The sequence below is a fragment of the Epinephelus fuscoguttatus genome, linkage group LG18 (assembly GCF_011397635.1).
Source record: "Epinephelus fuscoguttatus linkage group LG18, E.fuscoguttatus.final_Chr_v1".
Classification (NCBI taxonomy): Eukaryota; Metazoa; Chordata; class Actinopteri; order Perciformes; family Serranidae; genus Epinephelus; species Epinephelus fuscoguttatus.
This window is the reverse complement of record NC_064769.1, coordinates 37866189-37885980: the sequence shown is the minus strand read 5'-3', so window position 1 is coordinate 37885980 and position 19792 is coordinate 37866189. Positions and strand designations below refer to the sequence as shown.

The 19792-nt window shown below is 43.3% G+C and overlaps 1 protein-coding gene across 1 annotated transcript in view; it reads right to left on the bottom strand.

Moving 5' to 3' along the window:
• ttc28 (tetratricopeptide repeat domain 28) overlaps window positions 1–19792 on the bottom strand; it is a 215064-nt gene that overhangs the window by 27118 nt on the left and 168154 nt on the right. The window contains exons 9-18 of the mRNA XM_049604503.1: window positions 14972–15168; window positions 14735–14888; window positions 14480–14651; window positions 12561–12729; window positions 12304–12464; window positions 10226–10714; window positions 6398–6590; window positions 6177–6257; window positions 4708–4960; window positions 1581–1690 (exon numbers count right to left, since the gene is read on the bottom strand). Of these exons, the coding sequence (XP_049460460.1) occupies window positions 1581–1690; window positions 4708–4960; window positions 6177–6257; window positions 6398–6590; window positions 10226–10714; window positions 12304–12464; window positions 12561–12729; window positions 14480–14651; window positions 14735–14888; window positions 14972–15168 (1979 nt within the window). The remainder of the gene's footprint in view (window positions 1–1580; window positions 1691–4707; window positions 4961–6176; window positions 6258–6397; window positions 6591–10225; window positions 10715–12303; window positions 12465–12560; window positions 12730–14479; window positions 14652–14734; window positions 14889–14971; window positions 15169–19792) is intronic.

Below are 19792 nucleotides of genomic sequence, written 5' to 3'. Positions count from 1 at the left end.
GATCTCAATCCGATGGAACATCCATTGGGCATGCCGCTACCTTTCCTCACAACCCACAGGACTCAAAGGATCCGTCAACAATGCCTTGGTGCCAGACAACACAGGACACCCCCAGAGGTCCTGTCTCCATGCCTCCATAGGTCAGAGGCTCAACGGAGTTCGGACTTAGCTCTGACCTGTTGAGGCCTGGACAAAGGACCTCTGGGATAGCAGTTTGTCCCACAGATGCTTGATCAGATTGGGATCTGGGGAATGTGAAAGCTATGTCGACGCCTAAAGCTCTTTGTCACGCTCCTTGGACCATTACTGAGCAGTTTTTGTGGTGTGGCATGGTGCACTGCCGAGAAGAGTGGGGATACTTGGTCTATGACAATGTTTAGGTGGGTGGAGTGCGTAAAGAGGCATCCACGTGAATGCCAGGATGAAAGGTTTCCAAGCAGAACATTGCATTGTAATGAAATGATCAATGTTCTTCACTTCACCTGATAGTAGTTCTAATGTTTTGGCTGATCGGTGTATATGGTACAGACAATGACGATGTGGAGTCTGTCTCGTTGGCTAAACAAATGCACTATTTCCTCCATCGTTTTCTCCCAGTTCTTTTTGAAGTCATATGGAAGAAGTTATCTGTTCCAGAAGGTTAAGTGTTTAACAGTATTAATAAAGAGGTTAGCAGTGGGGCAGTTTTTCTGCAGCCAGTATTTTGCAATGGCCTTTTTACTTGCTGCCATCAGATCTTTAGTAGAAGGGTATCATCTTCACTTAGTCCGTCAGGATGTGTCCAAGAAAAAGGGACCTGAATGTTGTACTGATACTAAAACCCAAAGTTTTTGAAATGATTATTGCTACTTCCTTCCAGACAGTCTAAGGTACGACCATTTCTAAATGACAAAGACGCAGAGAAGCTGATTCATGCCTTTATTTCAAGCCGACTCGACTACTGGAACGCACTTTTTACTGGCTTCCCGAAAAGCACCACTAACTCTGAAGCTCACCTGTGAACCAGAACCAAGAGGAGAGAGCAGATCAGGCCAGTCGAGCTGCTCTGCACTGACTTCCTGTTACATTTAGGATTAACTTTGAGCTCCTCCTCTTTGTGGACAAAGCCCGAAATGAGCGAGGACAGGGGTCAGCAACTTTTATTATCAAAAAGAGCCAATTAACAACCAAATCTGTCTGGAGCCACAAAACATATTTTAGCCTTAGTTGAATTTATCAACCGGTGGCACTGGCGGCAGTAATCCTGTGCGCACTGTATGTACGTTTTCACCAACGATTTATCATCCTGTCTTGGAAATAAAATTGTGACAAAAGCAGCAGATTTGTGTCTTTGGGTTCTTTTTTTGTTACAAATGAATGTGCCTGAGATGCATTTTTCTGGCTGTGTCCACTCACTATGACGCAAACACATTTGGATGCCGATGATTTGTGAACATGTCACAGCGTATGACAAACTTTCTGGTGCTGGGTTGTGATGTTGGCAAAGGCAGGAGGCTCGCTTAGGGCTCCAAATGTGCTAGGACCAGCACTGACTTGGGTACTGTAGATACGCAGCTGTGAATTCAAACACACACACACACCTGGTGTTGTGCCTCGTCCAGGTTTCCTCCGGCCCACAGAGACAGGCCGAGGCGATGCCGTATCTTCGCTTCATCTTCCCTCCGCCCCAACTGCTCCGCCAGACGCAGACCTGAGGAGAAAAAGAGGAGCGGGAGAGAAGAAGAAAAAGAAGAGATCAGACGCTCGTTCCTACATCTGAAAATCATCTCTTTGACAGTCCCGGCTCTTTGACGCTCATGACAACTGTTGCTGCATTGAAACGAACTCGTGCTGAGCCCAGGGCGCTCACATTTGCCATTCTTTCTCTCTCATTGTTCCCTTTTGTCTTCCCCTGCCCCGCTCTTTTTATCCCGCTGACTCGAATTCAAAGATCTCGTCTCCTCTCTCTGCTTTCCAGTTTGTCTCAGATATGTTTCACCTCCCCCGCTGTGCAGACGCAGTCGTGGCGGGTTGTAATTAGTTCTCATTAGGCTCTCGGATTGAGCTAAAACTCATCAAACATCAAGTTTTGATTTACGATTCTCTGCCTGTCTCTGTCTGTCTGTAAGTCTGGCCCTGTGATGTTCGGTATCCGTGCTCCTCTCCCTTCAGTTGGGGAGGTTAATTGGAGGCACACACATGCGAATGTTTCTGCAGCTCTGTCCTCACCTCAACTCCCAGTTAATGATCAATTAAAATCCAGAGGATCTGTGAGTTTAGTGACAAGCCGTGACCGTGTCTTACAGGCCCGATGAAGCCTGAAGGAGTTCATAAATTAACACAAACATCCCGTACATGTTTTTACTTTGTGTTCTCGTGTGTGTGTGTTTAAGTGTATAACAGAGATTCAAACAGGATTATTTTCAACAAGGCTGTAAACTAGAAAGATGAGAGACGTGTGTGTGTTTCACAGAGCAGTCTAGTTAACCGAGAAGTTAAATCAGACAGGATTATTGACAACAAGCCGCCTGAAGGAAACCACTGCAGGGTAAGCACCCGGCGCTGATCTTCTATTAGCCTGTGTCAGGCTCATGAATACTTGTCATGCTTCTGAACGGTTTCAGAAATACAACTCACAAATGTTCTCCGGCCCAAACAGCTCTGACTTTGGATAAGATACACACACATGCAGATCAAAGTGTGTGCTGAGAGTGTGTGTGACTGCAGGGGGGAAGGTAAAACTGTGACGAACTCCAGAGTTTGTTGATACGTGTCAGAAACAGGCTGCTTTTGAACGTGGTGGAGAAGCTGGAATCAAAAAGATCAGACACATGCTGCGTTGATTCAGGTGGAGTATCCAACGGTCCATTACGTCACTGCCTGTTGTTTAATGGTGCATTCAAGAGATTATTGTCACATAGCCCTGTTGTGGATGGTCCCAACAGAAGCGTTCCTTAGCGTCCCCATGTTTGGTCCCCCCTCTGTTGGGGTACCTAGCACACACATCTGGTACTAAAAGGTGGAGCTGTGAACACTGCAGTCTGATTGGTCAGTAGAGGACGCTCACTCTGGTTTTATGTAACCTCTGTTCATACATCAGTAAACTACAACTATAAAATGAAAGAGAAAAAAATAACTTCATTCACTGGGCCGACTGCCGGCAACTTTTAAGGTGGAACGTTAACTTGTAATGTTACTCAATGCATGAGTTGATGACGTGAATCCATCAGCACACCTTAAATTTCACTGTGACAACTTTGACCATCACTTTAGTTTTTATATGACACACACTTTTAGTAATGACTTTAAAAATATAGATTCATTTGGAGCGGATTATGTGAAGGTCATATATTCTAATCCTCACTTCCTGTGGGCTACAGCAACACTAAACCCCTGAGCTTGCCTGAGAAGGACTAAATGCACAAAGCTGCTATTTTGAAATATCCCATGGAGAGAGACTCTCACTGCAGCCTGTTCTATTTTGTTGTGAAAATGTGGGCGTGCAGCCTCGTTCTGTGGACGATAAACCAGGTGCAGACTTCCATCTGTGTCACCGCTGATGAGGAAATACAGCGAGTGCTGGACGGAGCAGTGAGTGACAACAACCCCGCCCACATTTAAGAGGACTGTCTGAACACACCGAGGGTCTAGGTACCATGTCTGAAGGCTTACTGCTGGTTCCTGAGGTGCTGGACTGAAAGGGTTTGACCTATGATGTTTTCGGTGGGCGGGGCTTAGCTGGAGGCAAAACAATTCTCCACAGACATTAGCTCGCTCTAGCTAGCAAGTTCTGTTGGCTTGTTTCAGACTGTAGAGGAAGCTGATGTGAGTGGTGGATTCAGAAATTCTCATTTTGAGAATCTGGCACAAACTGGACCGTTATCCAGAGCACCGCACTCTCGGAGTGACAGAGGGCTCTCTGGGCAGAGTTGCATAAATGTACAATGCCGACATTTTCCCTGAAGATCACATCTGGTGACAGACAGAATTAAAAACTGAAAGCAGGGCTTATAGGAAACCAGTCTAAACACAGATGGTGTCTTTATTCTATATCCATTACATTGCACAATTAACATTTACTTCATAATAATAAGTTGAATTAAAAACATTTCTATTTCCACTTTAAAGCCACTGTGTTTCGAGTTTTTAATGAGATGACAGCATCTTTAATTCTGTTCTGATGGTCTACCTTTGAGACAATCCCGACATGTTGCATTCATCCCACTGGTTTTGCACCACTTGTGTTTTTTTAAAAGCATCTCTTTCGGTACAACCGCTCGGGGAACCAAAGTAGTTCACTTTCAATTCCACACATTTGAAAAGTTCTGTTTTTTTAACTTGATGGATTTCTAAATCTGTGTTTCTCTCTGTGCTCGCCTCACTGGTTTGACGTGGGCGGGACTGCTTGTGTTGCCACTGTCAATCAAATCTGTTCAAACCAAACACACAGAATACAAATTAAGCAGATTAGTTGAGATTTTAAATGTTACACTCGAATATTTTTTCCTAACTTTAAATATATATTTATTTAGTCATAACTATCTAATTTTATAGAAACCAAGTTTTAATTTAACGTCAGAATCTTGAACACTTATTTTGTGATCACAGGAAAATAAAGTTTCAATAATTTATCATCTGTTTAATCACACACACTTCCTCTTCGGCCTTCATACACAAAGATATAAGATGCTGCACATCCACTGGTGAGTAACTCAGCTTCTCTCTTACCTTCCTGCAGGTACATCACAGCCTGTGCATAGTTTTGCAGTGCATGGTGCGTCCTCCCCAGGCTCCCGTAGGCCAGAGTTTTGGCTATCAGATCGTTGGTCTGAGCCGCCACACTCAGGTGCTGCTCCTGGAAGACCACGGCACGCTCGAACTTCCCGAGAGCTTCGTAGGTCAGTCCAAGGTTTCCGTAGGCTCGTCCCTGGCTCCTCACACACCCCGTCTGCTCTGCGATATCCAGAGCTCTCTGGTGCCACTGTAGCAGGATGGGCAATATCGCACTGTCAGTGTATGTCACTTACATGATCAGAATGTTATTCTAAGTGTCTGATAACATTATGGAAACGTTGCTCAAAGGTTGACCTCTTTGTTAAAGAGTAAGATCCTTTTCGTTTAACCACCAAATTGTAATAAGTTAATTCTTCAATCCAAGTGGCTGTTGGTGACAAATTTGAAGAAACTCCCTGAAGGTGCTCTTGAGATATTATATTCAAGAGAATGAGATGGCCGCGAGGTTACAGTGACCTTAACATTTGACCACCAAAATCTAATTAGTTATTTGCTGAGTCGAAGCAAATATTTCTGCCAAATTTGAAGAAATTCCTCCAAGACACTCTGGAGATATTGTGTTTACGAGAATGAGACAGATGCAAGGTCAGAGTGACCTTGAGCTTTGACCCTCAACCACCAAAATCTAATCATTTCATCTGTTTATCGATGAGTCCAAGGGCTCGTTTAGGTCAAATTTCAAGGAATTCCTTTGAGGCCTTCTTAAGATATGGCGTTCACAAGAATGCAATGCCTGCAAGGTCACATTAACTTTGACCTTTGACCACCAAAATCTAATCAGTTTATCACTGAGTTCAAGTGGATGTTTGTGCCAATTTTTTTTAAACAATAGCTCAAGGTGTTCTGGAAATATTGCATTCACGAGAGTGAGACAGACAAGATCACACTGACCTTATGCTTTGACCACCAAGATCTAATAAGGTCATTGTTAAGTCAAAGTTGACGTTTGTGCCACAAAAAAAAACTGCTCAAGGTGTTCTTGAAATATGGTGTTCACAAGAATAAGACAGACAAGGTAACACTGACCTTGATCTTCGACCTATGACCACCAGAACCTTTCGGTTTATCGTTGAGTCAAAGGGGATGTTTGTGCCAAAATCGAAGAAATTTCGTTTTTGAGGTATCACATTTACAAGATTTTTTTTTTATGGGATGTTATGAGCTGGAGCAGGAATTTCCTTGAGTCTCTGTAGGTTTGACAGAGCTAGGCTAGCAGTTCCCCCTGCTTTGAGTCTTTATGCTAAGCTAAGCTAATCAGCTGCTGGCTGTAGCTTTATTTTCAGCATACAGACATGAGAGTGATATTGCTCTTCCCGTACCTTAGCAACAAAGCAAATAAGTGTATTTCAAAAAATGTCAAACTATAACTTTACAGCACTGATGAATCATGAATCTGCACAAACCTGTAGCGCCGTCTCGTTGTCTGCCATCAACTGATAAACACCTCCGAGTGCATCGCTTGCCTCTGCTTCCAGGGATTTATCCTGACAGTTAAAGCAGGAGTTACTACACTTTTCTGTGCATTGTGTACTTTTCATTAAACAAAGATAATTTGTTATATTCAGCAGGGCAACAAGAGAAAAATCTGTGGCTGAAACAAGAACCTTTAGCAGGTAAACCATACCCCCGCTGTGTGTGCAATGTTCAGCTGGTGTTCCAGACAAGAGAGGGACTGCTCGTAGTTGCCCAGCTGGCTGTGTAAGGTGCCCAGCTCCCCGTACGCCTGAGCCTTACCCCCTCCTTCCCCACCCAGCTCATGGGCGACCACCAGCCGCTTCTCGAAGCACACCAACGCCTGCTGGAGACTACCCAAAGACCTGAAGAGAGAGGAGGGAAAACAAAGATGTGGTCATCTTAAAAGAAATGAACCTGTAGTGTTTAAAAATACATATTACTGGGTTTCACACTACCACAGAACTCTTTTTCCAAACACACCCATATGGGCAATTAACAAAGTTAGCCATAAAGCAAATTAATAATTTAGATTTTGGTTGTAAAAACAGTGCAGAATCCTCCGAGAGAGCAAAAGAAGAAACGTCTACAAAGGCTGACTCCACTGAGATAAATCAGTGACTCCACTCTCTTCATTTCCATCTCATTCACACTCCAGAGAGCAGAAACAGATGGATAAAGGAAACCCATCATTAAGCCTTGTTCCTCTCCTGTCAGTGAACATTACTTGTATGGTTTCATATGAGAAACATTTGGATGTACTCTCTGAGAAGAAGCAAGGGAGCAGGCCCTGCCTCCCACCACCACTGCTGCTTGTTACTGTTACTGAATTATGATTATTTTCATTATTATCACGGCTCTAATTTAAAATGTGTACGCTGGAGGCAAGAGCAGCTCATTTTTCTTGCATAAATGTTGTACTGTTTTAGTAAGGCATATCCAAACTAATGGGAGCGCACAGAACATAAATATATACATGACATAAATATTAACACAAGTAGGAACAAAAGTCAGTGGCTGCGAGGTGCAGTTACAGCATGAAGACACCTTTGATGGACTAAATTAAGAAATGCATGTTGCAAATTTGCTCACACACCATGTCTTCCTCCTTGTTTGTAATATTCCTGCCTGTAACGGAGTATATAATCCAGTTTCTATGTTCAGCATTCATTTAAAAAAGCTGTAATATATGCAAATCATGTGCCTCCTCCAACACAAGACAGAGTGGGTACAAAAGAAATGCAGAAGAGAATTAAAAATACAAATTAAATTAGTTTGACTCTTATTTGCTTTCCTGCCGAGAGTTAGACAAGAAGATCAACACTACTTTTATGTCCGTATGGTAAAATGAAGCTACAGATTGGGGAAACAGTTAGCCTATCTTAGCATAAAGACTGAAAAGAGGGGGAAACAACCGTGTTTTATCTCATTTGTTTAAGTGTAAACGTGACATAAGTGAGTTTATAAGGGACTCTATTACCATAAACTATAGAAAAAATGGACTTAACCCCACTGGTCTGAGGACTCCCATTTTAGTTTGGCATTTCAGTCGTCGCCATTTTGTCTTTTTGGAGCCACAAGTGACAATATTTGAATGAGAGGGTGGAGATAACCGTAACGTTATTTACTGGCTTTGTTAGCACGGTGCATTTACACCTATGGTTAACTGTGATGACAATGATGCTAACATAAGCCCCGAGCTTAGTTAGCTCAGTTCATTTACAGCAATGGTTAACAGTGATGACACTAAAGGAGCTTGCACATGACTAGCATTAAAAATCTCTTGATGCCCGCTGTGCCATTGTTTTCCTATGGAAGCAGTGTTAATGCTGATGTCGGGGTACTTTTCGAATTCGGCCTCGCGGTGTGGGCTTCACCGGCATTTTAACCCAACGCCGAAAGTTCAATTTTGCTGAACTTCAAACCCGTTTTCCTTTCCATGAGGAGCCAGTGATTCTGCCGTCGGCAGCACTTTCCGCCAGCTGCCTGTGCGTGCATATAATCAGCGTTGGGTCAAGCCGATGGCGAGCGCTGCGGCATTGGCAAATCGACAATCATGTGAAAGCGCCTTAATGCTAAACTTGGCTGCTGGCTTAATGAGCACGGTGCATTTGTGGTTAACTGTGATGACGTTAAAAAGGCTAAAGTTAGCCGCTAGCTTAGTTATCATGGTTCATTTACACTTATTGTTAACAGTGATGTAATCTCTCAAGACAGATTCTGCAATTTACATCGTAGAATCAGTCGGCAGCCCTGTGTGAAAGATGACTACGGGGGGGTGGGGGGGGGGCTTTGAGTTTGAACGATGCTGTGCTTTAGCCAATCACAATGGAGGGGGCGTGGCCGAGATGTGCAGGTGTCCCCAGGAAATGTGTACCAACAGAAACAGCAAGCTCCGCATCCATAGCGACGGCTCCGCCCAAAACGCCGTCTCGTCAACGTGAAAAAAAAAAAAAAAAATTCTAGCGGATGTCTGAGTTACAATATGATTGAGCTAACTGGAGTAGTTTCATGTCGTATCCGACAACGGGAGGCTTTTAACAGATGACGTCCTGATGTTAGCTTTGCTAACTGTCCCTGTCAGCTGCAGCCACTGATGCTTTCTAGACATCGTGATTTCCCAAAACTGAATAAATACCACACATAGCAACACGAAACTGCTTTGCTAGCTCAATCATGTTGTAACTAAGATATCCGCTGGAAAAAATATTTTATTCACGGACCGTTTATTGAGTTATTACCTTATTTTTATACAGTCTATGGTTATTACAGACACCACGGCTAACGTTACAGCTAATGGTTAGCTGAGCTAATCTACGATAACCATGTTAACGTGCACACAGAAATAGTAACGTTTGTTCAGTCATTGTGTTTATAGACTTAAACATCAGATTAGTCTACACGGTGATATAGTGACGTGAAAAATGTGATATATAGCTAAACTCTGCTGGTTTTCTACCCAAAGTATTTGTAAACAACACGGCGATTCCCTGGGGGCACCGCCGGAAGTGAAGGGCGTGAGCGATCGCCGAGGCCCCTGCACTTCCGTTAGTCGAAAAACTCCGGGCTGTGCCTCCAGAGGTAAAGGAAGAATTTTTTTTATTTTTTTTGTACCGATGGATTTCCAGATTGACAGTGATGATACTCATGCTAATGTTAGCTGCTAGCTTAGTTAGCAGAATTCATTTACACCTATGGTTAATTGTGACATTCTAATGCTAACATTAGCTTAGTTAGCTCGGTTTATTTACAGCTATGGTTAACTGTGATGATACTAATGTAAATGTAAGCCGCTAGCTTAGTTAGCTCAGTGCATTTACACCTATGGTTAACTGCGATAATGCTAACGTAGGTCACTAGCTTAGTTAGCACGGTGCATTTACAGCTATGGTTAACAGTGACGATACGAATGCTAATGTTAGCCGCTAGCTAAGTTAGCACAGTTGATTTACAGCTATGGTTGACCGCGATGATATTAGTGTTAATGTTAGCTGCTACCTTAATTAGCATGATTAATTTACAGCTACGGTTAACTGTGACAATACTAATACTAACGTTAGCTGCTAGCTCAGTTAGCTCGGTGCATTTACAGCTATGGTCAATGGTGATGAGACGAATGTTAATGCTAGGGCTAAAAACTGAACTTCCAACTCCTTCGATGGTCTTTTAGGACAACCAAATCCTCAAACACGATTTTTTTTGGGGCAACCAAAACGTTACATTTAACTTTCATGAACTTAACACACTGAAGTAGCAACAGATACAGCTACTCTGTGAATCTGGGGTCAGGTTTGAGGGAGGACAAGGGGGGACGCCATTATCCCTCATTAGCAAAATTACCATCCAGGTCCAGTCCCATACACTGTTGGAAAGAGGAGATTCTTAGCTTTCAAATGACACCAGCATTACCTTCGTACTCCAAATACTAACCAAGATAGGTCACAGACATGAGAGTTATTATCTTCTCATCTAGCTAAGTGCACTTTCTCTATTTCCCTACCTGTGTGCATGGCCCAGTCCTCTGTAGGCCTTCTCCTGGTCCTGGACGTGGTTCAGACTCTGAGCCACAGTCAGGTACTTCTCGTAGTACTGAATCGCCTCCTCATAGTCTCCCAGAGCATCATAGCAGTCTGCCAGGTTCCCATAAGCCCTGCCTCTGTCCAGCATGCTCTCAGTCCCACTCAGCTGCTGCAGCATGGCCAGCTGCTGCTCAAAGTATCCGATAGCTTCCTCAAACACCCCCATGTTCATTTTGGTGATGCCCATGTTCCCGTGGACCTGGGCCTCCAGACGGGCATCCCTGAGTCCCTGGGCCAGACCCAGCTGGGCCTCATAACACTGGAAGGTTGTAGCATAGTCTCCCAGGGCCATGTGTACTGCTGCTAGGTGACCGAGGGCGCGGCACTCTCCCTGCTGATCACCTAGATCCTTTCGGACGGTCAGTTCCTGGCTATGGAAGGACAAGGCCGTATCCAGCTGACGGAGCAGCCTGAAGGAGAGAAAGAAAGAGATGTATGGAGTTCTTTATTGTATGCAAAACAATAATACATCATTGAAAGTAAAATTTATCGATCCTCTCTTCAATGCCTGCAGACCAAAGCTGGGTCAGCCGCTGCCTTGATCAGTTAGTTAGTGTTATTGTGTGACTTTGCTGTTTTAAAGGGTTAGTTCAGATTTACCAAAGTCACACAACAACACAAACAAACCAACTGATCAAGACAGCAGTAGACCAGCAGCTCCTGTGTTCTGCGAGGTAAAATTACCGTTTTTGTCAGTGGAGTCTGGCTTTAAAGAGAGCATAGGTAGGTTTCACTTTCCGTGCAGCTCCCCGTTGCAAAGGGCTGTCTGTTTAAAGCAGGATTCTAATCGACATCATACCTACGCCGTAGCCTGACGTGCACCTCCCCAGAAATGTAACTGAGCTGAAGCTGAAACCATTTCCCTCAGCAGAAACAAAGCTTTGATTTACTTTAATTTCACAGATAAGAAACAATAAATTGTGAAGACAATAAAGCCTCCACAAATAGCATTTTAAGTCTTGTGTGTGATTTATCCTGGCTGAAATATGAGCAGAGGAAATCTCTGCTAGCTGCTAGGCTAATTTATACAATGTAAAATACCATAGGCTTGTGCTAATAACGTTAGCATGTTGTATTTGTTTGGAAAACGTGTTTAGTATAAGACAGCTGTTTTGTCAGTGAACCTTGTGAGTTGTAATGGAGCTGAATTTCGTAACGTTACCTTTGTTAAATGTTGCTGTTGTCCCTGGCTTCATTTGAGAAGAGGAAAAAATCCACTAGCCGCTAGGCTAATTAATGAAATGTAAAATGCCATAGGCTTGTGCTAATAACGTTAGCATGTTGTATTTGTGGGGAAAATGTGTCCAGATAAAGACAAGTGTTTGTCTGTGAATGCTGCGAGTTATAGTGAAGCTGATTTGTGTTTGAAATGGTCTCTATTAAGCCATGTTTAATGTGTGTTTATTGTATGTTTAACGTGTGTTTCATGTGTGTTTTGAATCAACTAAACTTTACAGCCCTTCACAGAAACTCCGCCGCCAACTAGTGTTGTGGAGGTGTAACTGCAGACTGACACAGACAGTATAAATGCCCACAATAGCGTAGGCCACACGTGTAGGCTACAGCGTAGGCTATGGCATAGAGCTGACGCACAAGTATAACTAACACTTTAGAAGCACTGAGCATACGACTGGACTAGTAAGACTTGGATTATACTGCATGAGTTGTGTGAGAGCTCATATACAGGTGTTTTGATATAGTTTTGCTGTTGTTAAATTTGGACCCCTATGACTTCAATTCATCAAGAATTGCATGCAAGAAAAACAAAGTATTCTTCACTAATTCAACGTAACACAGGATGAGTAAGTCTCCCTCCAACAATATGTAATAATAAGAAAAAGAAGATCATGCAAATAAAAATAAAATGAGAATCTAAACATAAAATAGGTGACAGAAAGTAATATAAATTAGACAGTAAATGCAAATGAATGAACCAAATGTAAACAAGAATGTAAGAATGCAAGACCACACAGTCTAAAGTCTCCGTCGACTCTGTTACCTGTGAACTGATCCGAGCGCTGAGTAGGCGTCGGCCTCCATCTTCTGATCGTTGACCTTCTGAGCCAGACTTAACTGCTGCTGGTAGAACCTCACAGCTCCTGGGAGATCGCCCCGACACACACACACATCGCCCAGGTTCCCAAAGGCCCTGAACACCGCCTGCTGACAAACACAAACACATCATTAACAACCACTTCCTGTGTAAAGGATAAAAGTTGTTACAGTTGAATGAACACAGCGGCAGCTCTAGGTGACCTGTGTGTTATCCAAGGCTTGTGCTAGAGACAGAAGGTATCTCTGACACTCCTCTGCTTTCTTGTGCTCCCCCAGAGCTTTGTAGGCCAGACCGAGGTTACAGTAGGCTTTGGCCTGGGCTAGTTTGTCCTGGAGGTCCTTGGCCAGGGCCAGGTCCTGCTCATAATACCTAGGAAATGGATGAAAAATGCAAATCATGGAATAAAAACACCGACTGAAAAAGCATGATTTAAACATTTCATTGGCCCAATATGCAAAACATAAGGTTTGTATCCTTAAGGTTTGAAAAATCATCTTATTCTACAGTTTGACAGTCCACTTCATCGTCTGTTTGAGTTTATTACAGCTCTTTATTGAAACAGTATTGTAGAACTAGATTCCAGTGGTGGCTGCGCAGGGTTTTTTCCGACTCGTGTGATCCAAATAATTCCAGCAACGTTGACAGCAAAACATTTATTGAAAGAAAATAGACGTTTGTGTTCAACACAAATCCTTTTTAAACCACGTCTGTCAGCGTTTAATCTTTCACAACAACAGTGGCGCCCTCGGAAATGTTTCGGCACACCAAAACCAAAAGCCATAACTGAATTTCAGGGATTCTATTGTGCTGTTTAAGCCACTTAAAAACGATGTCAATATGAGGGTTAATGAATCACATACTGTTGTACTTTCTTATTTTACAGTTAATATTACTAATTGTCTGATGTGCACAGACTAATACTGGTACAGTTAACATTTTGAGTTCCACAACACTCCTGTTTTAATGTGTTATGTATCTTGACATACATGTTCGGAGACTCATTGATCTTTAAAAAGGCTACTTGACCTTTTCCTTAAAAAGACAAATATACAGTTTTAAAGTGATGGGGCACATTGATTGTTCAGAACAGAACATTTTCTGGGAACAAGCCTTCTCATATTCAGGTGAGACTCGTGGCCCCTAGAACCCATTTTCATTCAGATGTCTTGAGGTGAGAGGTCAAGACGGCCATGCCAGTTGTTCCCACTTTCTGACAAACTATGCCAACATGGTTGGTGCCAATGGAAGCCTTAGGTGAGGGGTCGGCAACCACTACTATTAAAAGAGCCAAAAAAGAAAAAAAATTGTCAGGAGCTGCAAACCATATTTGAATAAAGGTAACAACCTACTGAGTCTAAATTAGCCCATCAACATTACGAAAAGATCTAAATTAGCATTCATTAATATGATTTACTACGAGGTGGCTCTTTATAATTATTTGGTACTTTAAACTTTGCAGTGTTGGTGGTGAAAGCAAATGAATCTGTCTGCACATTATTACATCCTCCATTTTCCTCTAAGACTTTTCCATTTTGGATTTGGAATCCAGAGCTAGCCTTCTTTGAAAATTAGCAAAATGTAGAGGAAGGAGCACGAGGTCGTAAACGTATGACGCACATTTGAGTTGATGAAATGTTAAATAATTTTTTTTTTATTCACTGTATAGGCTGCACATTTTTACAGCTGTAGACTGCAATAATCACCTTAGACCTGCAACGATGATAATAAAAATGTGAATGTTATGTTATTCATTAAATATAATTTCACGTCAAAGCCACAGGGAGCCAATGGAGAGGCGCTAAAGAGCCGCAAGCAGCTCTGGAGTGGCAGGTTGCCTACCACTGCCTTAGGTTGCCTTGTTTTGTAAGATATCACTACATTCACGCCAGCTTAGAAAAGTGAGTGCGCCATGGCCTCTTAAACACAGTCAACGTCAACTGTTTCAGGGCGGCCATGCCCTGGTCTAACAGAACACACTTTTCCTCTGACTCTGCCTATCCACAGTGCTGTGCCATCTTTGGAAACCTTGGTATCTCCACTAGAATTAGAAGTAACGTTTGAAGGGTTTGTCCTGACTCATATAAAGTTTGTGTTTTATGAGATGAATTCAGTCTCTGACCTGACGGCGTCTCGGTACTGTCCAAGGCAGTAGTGAGCATAGCCGAGGTTGTGGCAGACCTTCCCTTCTCCCTCCAGGTCCTGCAGGCCTGGCGCCAGAGCCAGGTACTGCTGGTAGTACGGTAAGGCCTGAGCGTATTCACCTCTCCAGCTGTGGAAGTTCCCCAGGTTTGCTGCAAAGAAGAAAACATTATTTTAACAATCCAAATTCATTCTCTTCTGACTTCAGTGCATCTCTGCCTCTTGTGCAGCTTGCCTAGCGCTCTGGCTTCGCTCTGAGTGTCCTGCAGCTCTCGTGCGATGGTCAGGTGGTGAAGGTAGTGCTGCAGAGCTCGGTCGTGAGCACCCAGCGCCTGGTAGGCCACAGCCAGGTTACCATGTGTGGAGGCCTGCGACGGACGATCATTCACCTGAAACACAAAGACATTTCACACTCCTGTTCTCCACACGAGCGTCTACGTGCTGCTTGTGAAGAGCGCAGCAGATGATTCACCTCCAGTGAGATCTGCAGCTCCTGTCGATGATACCGGACAGCTTGGTCGTACATGCCGAGTGCGTGATAGGCGTTGCCCATGTTACCGTAGGCTCTACCCTGGGCAGCGTAATCACTCAGCTCCTGGGCGAAGGACAGGTGGGCTTTGTGGAGCTTCAGGGCCATCTCATACTCCCCTTTCATCTGGTGGATGATGCCTGGGATGGAAAGGAGAGGGAAAGAAATGAACAACAAAGAAATTAAGTAACATTTGACAGCAAGTCAAATCAAGTCTCAAGCAATTTGAGTCAAGTCAAGGCAAATCTAAGGCCTGCTAGCAGAGCAGTTTTTTGGAGCAAGTCTCAATCCACTTGGAAGTGTCTGATGGCTCTTAGACAGATTGCTGTACTGATCATGTTACACCACTGTCTGTCTTACAATGGGGTATGATGCTGTTGTGGTTTGCACATCACCCGAGTGACCGACGACACAGGGTCAAACATTACGACATTTCCCTGGAGGGAATACCCCAGAAGTCTGTCAACAAAACACACATGAAAAATGATGCAAGAAAAGATGCAAGACCACACTAGAGACAGGAATTCTTTCCTCCAAGAACACATGTCCACAAAGTTGTCCCCCTGACTCCTCCCCCTGATATTTCCCTCGCTTGCATCTTGTGCTGTCATTGGCTTTAGGTCGTTGCTAGTGTCATTGCCGATCAAAGCCAACGACAATCTCTGGGGCTGAAACATGAAGCCAACATGGAATTTTGGACAGATGTTCGACATGTAGCGCATGAGATTTCTTTTTTCTAATTTCTAAATTCTTTGCTCTTGGCATTTATCCAAAGGGACGTAAAATAAAACACAGTGAGCAAATTTTTCTGGACGCGCGCCTACAACGAGCCTAAAGATCAAGCATTAATGTGGAAAAGCACCCAGAGTTCAATAGTGGAGATTTTACCACGTCAGAACTCAGTATCGTCAAGTCTCAAGTCTCAAACAAGTCAGACAAGTCTCAAGTCTGCAGCTCTGTTGACAAGTTCATCCAACATTAATATGACTAAGTAGTGAACATCAAACAGAGCCTGCTGCACATGTAGGAGTCATGGTGAATTCCCAAAATGATGCAGACAGATATAAATACCAAACAAGCAAAGACAACGTGTGTGTTTGTGTGCACGTATGTGTGTGCATGTGGACATATGAGAACACACACACACATGCTTTCCAGAGTCTTGATGAAGATTTGAGTGCTGAGCAGTAAATAATTAAAAAGCTACAGTGTAAAAATTCAACAACTCTAATAATATCTGCAGCTATGGATCTGTAACATGCAGGGATCCAGAGGAGATGCGTCTCCGTCCGGGGAAATGGAACTGGAAAACTTTACGTCCCAGTGGCTTTCCCAACTTTTTTTGTGTTGTGATCCCAACTATCAACAACCCAGTTTACCACAGTGTACACAAGCTGGAAGAAAGAACACAAGTTAAGGAGGAAGCCGGGGACACAACAGAGGAAGACAGTATAGCTGCAGGAAAGTTGAGAAAGTTGAACATGAGGGGGTTTCAGAGGCAACTAACTGCAACTTAGAAGAGAAGCAGAGTCATTGTTGCTGCACAGCCACACAAAGAGGTGACACACAAGACTCTTAGATCATATATCCTAACCTTCTACGACCCTACATCCTCATATGAAGACATTACAATTTGAGTTTGCTGCATCTTATACTTCATTTGGCTTAACTTAGACCTACTGTCCTCGTTCGTGGACACTCTATGTGCCATATCTTCCAAGTCAGTCTTCAGCCGATTCTGACACAAAAGTAGACGACATACAAAACCTGATCAAAGGTCATGATTACAACTTGTTTATTCATGATTAATAAAGTTTGTAGTTTGAAACAGCGTACCAATTTGACCAATTCTACCAACAGTAACAAGCTAAGACGCCGCTAATTAGAAAGTACTCATTGGAGGACTTTATTTTTGCATTATCGCAGCATTTCACACAGGCCAATCAGCAGGGCAAATTCATAGAGTTACAAAATGAAAAAAGGCTTTTCACAAGGCTTTTAGATACATTCACCAACCCCTTTATTAGGGACACATTGCTAGTACCAGGTGGGACCCCCTTTTTAATTCTTGGTTTCAGATTCAACAAGGTGCTGGAAACATTCATTGGAGTACAGTGAACTCATTGTCATGTTTGAGATGATGTGAGCTTTGTGACATGGTGCGTTATCCTGCTGGAAGTAGCCATCAGAAGATGGGTACACTGTGGTCATAAAGGGATGGACACGCTCAGCAACAATACTCAGGTAGGCTGTGGTGTTTAAACCATGCTCAGTTGGTACTAAGAAAATCTCCCCCACACCATTACACCACCAGCAGCAGCAGCCTGAAGCGTTGATACAAGGCAGGATGGATCCATGCTTCCATCTGAATGTGGTTTTTCCAATCTTCTATTGTCCAGTTTTGGTGAGAAAACCCGTGTGAATTGTAGCCTCAGTTTCCTGTTGTTAGCTGACAGGAGTGGCACCTGGTGTGGTCTTCTGCTGCTGTAGCCCATCTGCTTCAAGGTTGGACAAGGTGTTGTTGCTTCAGAGATGCTCTTCTGCACACCTTGGTTGGAACCAGTGCTTATTTGACTTCCTGTTGCCTTTCTATCATCTTGAACCAGTCTGGCCATTCTCCTCTGACCTCTGGCATCAACAAGGCATTTTGGCTCACTGGATATTTTCTCTTTTTGGGACCATCCTCTGTAAACCCTAGAGATGGTTGTGCTGAAAATCCCAGTAAATACTCAGAGCAGCCCGTCTGGCACCAACAACCATGCCACGTTCAAAGTCACTTCAATCACCTTTCTTCATCATTCTGATGCTCCGTTTGAACTTCAGCAGCTCGTCTTCACCATGTCTACATGACTAAATGTTAATGAGCTGCTGCCACGTGATTGGCTGATTAGATATTTGCCGAAAGGAGCAGTTAACAAGGTGGCTTTTGCATTTGTTGCACAGCCATGTTTCAGGTTTTGAAATGAACAGTTTAAGACATGAACAGAAGACTCTAACCTCAAAATTACTCACTATTCAAAGACAATGCTTAGCTTTTTTTTTTACCTCCCAGGTTCTACATATTCAAAACAGGGAGAAATTAAAGAATGCATGCCAAACAACAGCTGGGGTCTCAGGAGGTTCCCCCCTGTGTGTTTGTCTGTGGTTAACTGCAGCCTCCATCTTCCCTCTTCACTGTTACTGTGTTTAGATGCACACTAATAACTTGATTAAAACCAGATTGAGGCAAAACTGTGATTATTGTGTCTCTCATGTAAACACCTTAATCAGGTTTTCTCAGTCTAATTATGATCCAGATCAAAGCAGCACAACTTGATTAACAGGAATGGATGACATGTCTACCTTTCAAAGCACTGTTGAAAGAACAGTGATACCTTTTTAATTTCTTCTGCTGATGCTTCTGTTACTGTGCATGTTCAGGATATAGAGCCAAACGTTGGTGAAGGTCTACCCATGTAGTTCCTGTTGCTACGCTTGTCAAAGGTTAAGGTTACAATAATAACTGACGGCTAAAAATTCCTTTCTGAAACAAAGACTTAACATATTATAGTGTTTAGATTTGTTTGCTGCCGGTGGCCTCTGGTCAAGGGTGTGTCCGGCCGTGTTACAAACTGGCACGACAGGTGGTTTTGGCATCAGTGTCTGACACCTAAAATTGCTCACAGCGCAGCGGTAATCGACGTCTTTAGAATGAGAACGGGCTGAAACTACAGCGACCAGCTGCTTTATGGAAATTACTGAGACCTTTTTGATTAAACGTTATGTTTTTAAAGATTTACATCTTCAGTCGGAACCAATGGGCTTTGAGCAAAGAGCCACAGACAGGAAGTCAGAAAGTACTGAGAGACACAATTGCTTTTGAGTGTTAGGCTGCTGTCAGCCCTAGAGTGGTCTCCTCTGGTCTGAATCAGGGACTCATGTTGTCACAAAGTTGTATAATTGCCTAGAGTTGGTTGGTGTTCTCACGGCAGCATTTACAAGAGGACCAGATCAAATGCCTTGTGTGAGAAAGCTGCTCTTGATTGGTCAGAATTTCCATGTGGGAAAAATCCAGGAAGTAAAGCAAACGTTGAAGAAGAGTACACTTGCAAGATAAATGTGACACTTTCTAATGTCACAATGGAGGGACAACTACGCAGGTTGATTTTAGCGCTGCTCATCGTGGACTATATTGCTGTCATTGTTCATTTTAGTCAAAGCATACAGTTTGAAAATGAGGCAAACGCGGCTCCAACTAGAAAACAATGTTTTGATGCATTGGATGTGCTGAATGTGCATATTAAGGCAGTACAGGAGGAGGTGCACATTAATAATCCTCCAGGACTGTAACATGCTCATGTTTAACCCAAACAATGTGTCATGTGACTGCAGTTGCTTCACATCCAGGTCGCAACACCTTCTCACCACAAACCAACCGCACCAGAGTTCCTTTGGACCCGGACCGAGACCACCTCTTCAAGAAGGTCTCGGTCCAGTTGATTTGCTGTGTTCACACCTGAGTGTGATTGCTGTGTTCACACCTGTCCAAACGAACTTGAGTGCGGGGCAGGTGTCAACACACCCTTAACAAAAATACAGAACAATCCCAGCCTTAAACATGGTGGTTCCTTTTTGTAAAGCTCAGTCATTGTGAAATTATCTGGTTTCCACACCCACAGTTTGCAACATATCAACGTTAACACCTGTTTGATCAAATGATTGTGAATGAATCCCTGTGTCTGCTGCTCCAGTCTTGAGACACAGCAGCAAAAAGAACCTACAAGT